The 8,689-nt window shown below is 46.8% G+C and overlaps 1 protein-coding gene across 1 annotated transcript in view; it reads right to left on the bottom strand.

The window, feature by feature from the left end:
- Nucleotides 1-6,404: 6,404 nt before the first annotated feature.
- FAM71B (family with sequence similarity 71, member B) overlaps nucleotides 6,405-8,689 on the bottom strand; it is a 3,152-nt gene continuing 867 nt past the window's right edge. The window contains exons 2-3 of the mRNA XM_004689536.2: nucleotides 7,857-7,998; nucleotides 6,405-7,604 (exon numbers count right to left, since the gene is read on the bottom strand). Of these exons, the coding sequence (XP_004689593.1) occupies nucleotides 6,551-7,604; nucleotides 7,857-7,998 (1,196 nt within the window). The 3' untranslated portion in view covers nucleotides 6,405-6,550. The remainder of the gene's footprint in view (nucleotides 7,605-7,856; nucleotides 7,999-8,689) is intronic.

The following is an 8,689-nucleotide window of genomic DNA, read 5'->3' as shown; positions in this document are numbered from 1 at the left end:
ATTCCCAGCCAGGGAGGTGACCCACATGGCGAGCAGACCTCTCTTGTCTCTCGACAGCTCTCAGTAGTATATTTCAGTTGATCTGCCTGTTTTGCTTCCCACTCTGTCTCTGGTGAATCCTCTCACCATCCACACCTCTGGTCTGTAAGTCAGCTCTTATATTCATAAATAAATAAATATTTTTTTTAAGTGAAGAGGTTAATTGGAGACTTTTTCTCAGAATCTTCTTATCTTTTACATGTAAAATGCTCTTGCAAACACTTACACATCCAGTGTCAACAATTAGAGACCCATAGGCATCATCACTTCAGCTGTAAATATTTCAGCAAAAATTCATTTGAAAATGGTTATGAACTTTTTCCCACTTAATAAATGTCCATTGAATATCTGCCATTTTCAGGCACTGTTCTAAGGACTAAGAATTTAGAAGTGAGTGAAACAAAGACTCTGTACTCAGGAACTTTGCATAGAAAGAAAAATAACCAAAATGAGTAAATGCGTGTATAAGATGTTATCTATCAATTATTTTGTCTGTCTTACTACTTCATTGGTAATCAGATTTATAAACAATACTCTTTGAACTCTTACTGGTCAATGAAACTGTGTCTCTATTTGTTTGCCAGTCTAGTCAGGAGAAATGGAAACTAGATATTAAATATTCATATCTAATCCTACTTCTTTCTATGAAATGATTTTATCAGTTCATACATATATTTCAAACAAGGCATTTTGGATGGGAGTCACTATTAATGCTTTGTGTCCTGAAGTCTGCTTTAGAGTTGTAACTCATCATCATTTTCACTGTTGTTGACTCCTGGTACAAAGGAGCTTATCATTAACAATCCCAACAACGAACCAGTCAGTGTGCCACAGAACCCTTCTGTCTTACCTGCTACACCTCACCACAGCAGGAGGGGGCAGCATTAACCCTGCTATAGAGAACTCCCCCACTACACACTTTCATCTATTGTAGAAAATCTGATGTCCCACATAGGAGTTTCCATTGAGGGACAATGCCAGTTATCTCTTGCAAATTGAATAACTTTAAAAAAAAAAAAAGTCTGGCAAGCCATTTTGAATTATTTTGGTGGCTGTTTCTGTAGTTAAGTGTGCATAAACACTATTATGTGGAATTTCTCAAAAAAAAAAAAAAAAAGGTAACCATGCCATTACCATATCTGTCTGTAAATCATCATAAAATCTGCCCATGGTACTTGTTGTTTTACTTCCTACACACTTCCAGTAGAATCTGGAAATATTTTGAACACATTCAAAGTACATCTCTTAAGTTTCATCTCAGATGTGACCTCCAAAAGGTTTCTCCAAGTTCACCAGCTGACACATGATTAACAGAGTCCAGATTTTACTCTGGGGTTCATATTTGGTGTTGTACATCCTCTAGGGTTCATATTTCGTGTTGTATATTCTCTAGGTTTTTAATAAATATCTAATGGCAAGTATCCACAGTATAGGTCATACAGAGTAGCTTTACTGCCCTAAAAACCCTCTGGGATCCATCTATTCATTCTTCTCTCCTCCCAAGCCTCTGGCAACCACTGACCTTTTTAGGTTTCAGTCCTGCCTTTTAAAGAGTGGTAGGTAATTGGAATCATGTAGCCTCTTCAGACTGATGACTTTCACTTAGTAATATATATTTAAATCTCTTCCATTTATTTCATGATTTCTTTTTCTCATTTCTTTCCATGACTGAATAATGTTCTATTGTCTGGATGAGCCACAGCTTACTAATCCACTTACCTACATCTTAAGGACATCTTGGTTGCTTTCAAGACTTGGCAATTATGACATCCATACACAGGTAAGTGTGAATATAAGTTTTCAGCTTCTTTGGATAAATACCAAGGAATGAAATTGATGAATCATGGGGTAGTGATAGGTTTAGTTTTATAAGAAATTACCAAACTGTCTTCTACAGTAGATTTATGGTTTTACACTCCAATCAGCAATGAATGAATATATCTCTAGCTCTACATCCTTGTCAGCACTTGGGGATGTCAGCATTTTGGATTTTAGCCACTTTAACAGGTGTACAGTACTGGCTCCCAGAAGTAGATTTTGTAGGACATGTTGGTAGAGGAGTACCCTGAAGACCAGTACTGTGGACATGAAGGGATGCCCAAAAAGAGGCTAAGCTGCAATACAGCCCCACAGGAGGGTCTTGGAGTAGAAGGGACCTTCAGAGTTGGCAGGCCTTTGGCAAATGTGACCAGGCCTTCGCTCCCCACATCAATCAGCCCTTATCTGGGGCTCTAGGAAGACCATTACCTTGGGCAAGGGGCCCTCTGAGATCAAGGCACCTTCCAAAGGTATTACCTGCTGAAGGCAACAACTCTAGCTGGGGCCACACCTCCTTTATTGAAAGAATATCCACTTCAGATGGATACTTCAAAGGAAAGATGTCTTTCAAAACATCCTCTCCAAGATAATGTGAAATGAAATAAATCAGAGGGTGAAAGGCATATACAGTATGGTCTCATTTATAAGTGGAATATAGAGAAACATAACTGAGGGTCAGTCAGGACCAAACCAATAATAAACTCAACATCTCACTGCAAAACTGAGTGAGGTCATGTGTGTGTCCGGGGGTGGGGGTGGGATGTGTGGGGGTGGGGAAATGTGGCAGCAGTGGGATTTGGGGGGTAAGGGGGAGGTAACCAATGGAGCAGAGTGGAGAGTTGTTAGGGCTCTGTTGGTGGGCATGGCATGAAAGTATACATATGTAAAGATTTGAATCTATAAATCCCAGAGCAACAACCTGTAACCTACTTCACCCCAATAAACAAAATTCAGAAAGAAAAAGATAAAAAACATCCTCTCCAATCTCTTTTGTAGATCCTGTGACAAAGACCAGAGTCATGCAATAGTTCCCTTCACAGCAGCCACAGGGCCTACTATGAATGGGGTTTGGTCAATCCCACTCCCCTACATAAATGTTTTAATGAGCTCCTGTTACTCAAAGTTCAAAATCTTATACATGAACTTCAAAACTTCGCCCAGCCTGCCCCTGCTCCATTCCCTGCACCCTTCTCCTTCCTCTGCCCTGGCACCATGCCAGCCTGCTTCCAGTGTAATTGTCTCCATGCCACTCTAGATCACAACCACACACTGATGCAGGCCAACAGGGGACACTAACTGGCCAAGGCCACTCTGCCCAAGTACTTCACTGGTTGGTGTTTAGGTTCTCGCCCAAGTGCACAATTGCAAGGCTAATCAGGCTTAGAGAATAACAACAAAGGGATTTATTTAATAAGCCAGGAAAACTAGCATTGCTGAGGCCAATAATGGCTGTTTACGCCAAGCCGTGTCCAGTACTGTCCAAAGACCATTATAATGGCGTCTTTCACCACTGAGGATGGGCAACTCCTCTCCTGACCAATAGGCCACGTGTCTAAGGCAGCATCTTTCTGCCAGCAGCAGCCAAACTTTAGGACAGGATCTGATTCACAAACACAGCAAAGGATACAGCAGGAGATGCCCCTTAGACTGCCAGCTCAGCACCAAACAAGCAATCCTCGAGACAACAGCTGCAGCAGCCAAATGATCCAACAAATGGTGACACTCACGCGTTTTAGCAAGATGCCTGGCTCGGGGTGGTCTTTCTCTCCAGGACACGCTTTGTTAAGATGCCTGGCTCTTCAGGTCTCCCTTCTCTCCACCAGGCCTAACAAAACTTTCCTAAAGTGACTAACCAGACAAGGCCGTACTCAACAGCCTCTGCCCTGTAGCCCCGGCCCACAAAGCCCAGATCCTCAAAGCCCTCGTGGAGCTGTCTAGGGCCTCTAGACATTATTGGCCTCTGCTGCCATCGCAAGGCTGCACTGCTGTGGCCACCGTTATCTCGTGCACATATGCACAGCCTCTTCTCTCCTGTGACCCGAGTTCCATCTCACACATGCATGCATGGAGCTCCCTAATATACCTTTTTCATTGTCTCACCTCACTTTTAGCACCTTTCTGGGGTGCTATAATTTTTTTTTTTTTTTACCAGCAACCCCTCCAGAGGACACCACCAGTAACAATTTACGGTTGCAGCACTGGTCAGCTACCAGTAACAACATGACCCTATTTCCCATCTGGCAAACACTCCTTCTCTCATTGTGTGGATGTGTGTTTGCCCACCAGACCCGAAGCAGTCACCCACTATTTATGGCCTGATTGCACTTACAACAGCAGAATTGTTGCCGTGGTGATAAATGTTGCTGTCAAAAATAGTGGCCTTTATCTGATAGGGTATATTGAGTTGATGCTCCAATTGATAGCTCCCTCCGAGGAAGAGGCCTACTGCTTTGAAGGCCTTGGGTGTTCACGCATGCCTCACCTGATGAGCTGCTGAGATAGATGAGGAAATGCGATAAAGTGCCTGGCAGAGCACGTCATGGGAGGGAGGGGCAGTCCACACTTACTTCAGTGGTATTTCTCTCAGGAAGGTAGTTGTGAGTCTGCTCAGCTAACACCCTAGTGGACTGGGTTCCTGTTAAAGAAGCCCTTTGGGGTGTGGGGTAGGAGTGCATAAACCAAAAGCAAGACAAAAGTAAAGTAATGATGGTCTGCAGAACCCATGAGATGAGAGATAATTCAGCCTCTGGTGTAGTGTAAATTTGGGGTGCAGAAGCAAAGCTTTGGGAAGAGTTGAGTTCCACTTTGTCTCTCCTATACCTCAGACCCTCATGCTCCCAGGAGGCTTCCCCATAAGCCCTCTCTGCTCTTCAAGAATCTGCCCCTTCTTCACCTTCTATCTTTTCCACTGTTTCAGGAGTCCTCTTCAAGGAGTTCTGATCTCCAGTGTCTGTGTGCTTGTCTATCAGAAGCCACAGGATGGGATTCTCCAGAGCTCCTAAGAAAGACTTCTCCTGCTCCCCCAAACCACCCTTCTCCCAGAGAACCCTCATTTCTCACCTCCTCCTCACATGTTTTACAGAGAAAGTCCCCCAGGTTTTACTGGAAATCCTATTTCTGTGCTAGTAGACAGAGGGGAAGAGAGGGTGACCCCATCCCCAAACACTCACATGTACAGACCACAGTTCTCAGAACTATTTTTGCCCTCAAATTCAGTTCTTATAATCTGTTGTTAAATATATAATAATTTCACAGACTTATGTAATATATTCACAAATTTTTAAAAATTGATCAGGCAGTGAAGTTCTTTTTTTCCAATTTTTGAAATCAACACTCCCATGCCTAAAATATTTTTGGTGTTGCTTTCCACAGGCATACATAACTTACAAAGTTCATCAGTGCCTAGTACTTTGAATTGTTCTCTTATTTCTTAAAAATAAAGCTAGACAGCTTACCAGTTCCCATATTCTGAACACTTTTGTCACTTAAAATTTTATAATTATTGACAGATGCTTTTCAGGCTTACCTATTTTGTCTTTTCTCTCTCTATGCACATATAAAATGAAAACATAAATGAAATAAATTGGTTAAGGTATACCACCTGAATTCCTGGATAACAATATTGAATCAATACCATCCTGATTCAAAAATGTTGGGGGGGGGAAATACAAGAATTAATTATGGAGAACACACCCCTTTGCTGTGAAGAACCATCCCCATACCTGTTATTAGACTTCTTGTTGTACCTCCCAGGTCCACTTTCCTGCTTGCCCCTATAAATATCCACTATCCCAAATATGTATTTTAGCAAATTCATACCCCCAAACATACTGTTTGATTGTAATTTTGAACTGTTCTACAGCAGGCTTGCTTTTATCAATCAATGTAGTATGAGATTTACCCATGGGAACCTCTATTCATTTAACTGCAAGCTTACCTCACCATCTATCAGTTCTGTTTGATGGAGCTTTCCAGAGCTTCATTATTAACCTGGCAAGTGTGAGTATGTCTCAGGGTTTATACCAGGAAGGAGAATGGTTAAGATTAGTCAGGGGTGTAGACACATTCTTCCTGTAGAGGGTCAGGTAGTAAATGCTGTAGACTGCAGACTACACCATCTCTGTGGCAACTACTCAAATCTCTCATTTTAATGAGAAAACAGCCAAAGACCACATGTAAATGAACGAGTAGGGCTATGTTCCAATAAAACTTTATTTACAACGCTAGGCAGCCACAAAGATGTGACCGGCAGGCAGTCCACTGCTGATTAGATGATAAACCTCTCTGTTCTGATTGCCTACAAATGCTTTTGCACTCCCTCTTCCCGCCTGATTGCCCCAAAGGCACATGAATCCTATCTTTGCTTAGTCTGTGGAGTGGACTAAATCTCCCTGTGCAGAGCCTCCAGTGAGAAGAGGAAGAGGGGGTGGTGATGCAGAAAGGGGTCGTACACTCATACTGGCTCTGCAGAGCATGGATGGGAGGTGAGGGCTCTGCACCGGGTCTTCTACTGTGGTATAAGTCACATCATACTAGCCACTGTGAAGTCATTACCAATGGATTTAGAAACAAACAGAAGACAGCATTTCTTTTGACATCGGTTGCTTCTTTTATTAAAGAAAGTTGGAATTTACTCTGTAGGGATACTTCCCCGAGGCTGGGTCTCCACGGCGGCTTCCTGCCCGGCTGCGGTTTAAGTGGATTTGGCTTCTATGTATATGGTCTCTGTCACCTCAGATGTCACAGTCCCACTAATCTCCAGGTCCGAGCGATCGGGAGATTTCTCCAACTTGGCTTCGATGTTGTGCTTCTCCACCGACGTGGCCACGATGTCCACTCCTCTGTCCTGTGTGAGTAATGGCTTTGAACCCGGAATGACCTTGAAACTCCGGAAGAAAGAGCCGATCTTACTGGATTTCTTGCTGAGAGTAGCAGAGTTGGTGCCCGACCGGCTCTTGGCCACCTTAGGTGCTGTCCTGGCCTCCTTGCCGGTGGAGCTGTGGCTGGAGCTTTTGTGGGAGCTGCGGCCCCGCCCCCGGCTGCTCTGCCCTTTGTCCTTTTTATTGTCTTTAGAGCCCCCGTGGCCGGACACCGAGCGGTGGGAGGATGACTTCCGGGTGGACTTGTCCGACCGGTGGTGAGCTTCCCCAGACCGGTGGTGAGCTTCCCCAGTCCTGTGGTGAGCTTCCCCAGTCCGGTGGTGGCGGGAACTCTTCCTGGAGGAAGTTCTGTCTTTCTTTTCTCTTCTTTCCTTCCTCTCTTTGCGGTTGCTGGCGCCGGGCTGGCTGACCTTCTGGCTGCCGTCGCGCTCGCTCATGTAGCCTTCGCTCTTCAGCGTGGACACCAGGGGCGCTGGGGACTGGGTTCGCTCGGTGGAGGGTGATTGCGCCGTGATCGCGCCAGCGAACACCACGCTCATGCTGCTGAGCCGGGACGGGCTGACGGTGCCGGGCGTGCCGGTGGACACGCCCACCGAGGTCGTGCTGGCTGAGCCGGCCGGGGCAGCGCTGGTGCTCTCGGAAGACATGTTGGCAGCAACAGCTATCATCTTGCCAGAGCCGCTTTCTCCCGGGGCCTTGGTGGCGGCTCCGGCCAGGGCCGCGCTCCCGGGGCTCGGGCCCGGGCCCCCAAACTTTGTGGCGGCGATGCTCGCAGCGCCCCCGGCCGGGCTCGAACGGGTCCCGGCGACAGTCATTCCCCCGGCCGGGCTCGAACGGGTCCCGGCGACAGCTAGGCCCCCGGCCGGGCTCGAACGAGTCCCAGCGACGGCCACGCCCCCGTCCGGGCAGGAACCGGTTCCGGCGACGGCCAGACCCCCGGCTGGGCTCGTGCGGGTCCCGGCGACGGCCACGCCCCCGGCCGGAGCAGAGCCGGTTCCCGAGACAGCCAGGCCCCCCGCTGGGCTCGAGCGGGTCCCGGCGACGGCCACGCCCCCATCTGAGCTTGAACCGGTTCCAGCGACCGCCAGGCCTCCAGCCGAACTGCTCCCGGCTAAGGACAAGCTTGCAGCTCTGCGTGCATTTAGTGGGGTTTTCGGGCTGACGGATGTTCCACCACGAGGGGCATGCTGGATTCCCTCTCCCCCAGCATAAGCAGAAGAGGAGATTCCAGACACGTCTCTAAGTTTGTGAAACACAGTCTCTGGCCTTTCTCCACGGGACCCTGGGCTCTGGGTCAAGGAAGGAGAAACAGGTGAGACAGAAATGACAAAGTGAGATCCACTGACTGCTCCTCTTTCATCCATCCAGGAGCTGAGTGATTCAACGAGGGTGGGGTGAAGGGAGGACGACTAAAAGTAGCTTTGAAATTAACCTAAGCTCCTATTGGATTGGGTGGCCCTTTCTATGAGGGGGGGGGTTGCTTTCTATGGTGGGGGCGCATCCCTGGATAGATACGATTCCCCATCCTCATATATTTTATTTCCCCATCCTCATACATTTTATTTAACACACTTGTGCTTATATCCCTCAGAACAGATTCCTAGAAGTAGGGTTGGTGGATCAAAGTATCCACATATTTGCCATTGGGTGGGAGGGGCCTATGGAAAGGAGTTGTACTTATGCAGACACAGGGAATTTGTGCTGCTTTAATCAGCACAGGGTAATCACTGGGACACAGAAGGAAGGATTCCTGATTGTTGACAATGTTCTACAGCCAATGTGGCTACCTGGATTGAGGGGAGAGTTCTAGAAGGGACTGGACCATAAGGATACGGTACTGAAAACCCTGGTCATCAGCCGAGGCACTTAAGGTGCCTCTGATGGTCTCTAAAACTTGGCACTGGTGGGACAATTTGGAGAAGCACTCAGAACACACGCCCCGCCCCCCACCC

The sequence above is a fragment of the Condylura cristata genome, unplaced genomic scaffold, assembly GCF_000260355.1.
Source record: "Condylura cristata isolate star-nosed mole 26May11 unplaced genomic scaffold, ConCri1.0 scaffold00026, whole genome shotgun sequence".
Lineage (NCBI taxonomy): Eukaryota > Metazoa > Chordata > Mammalia > Eulipotyphla > Talpidae > Condylura > Condylura cristata.
Note: the sequence above shows the minus strand (reverse complement) of the source record. Positions and strands in the feature narration are given on the sequence as shown.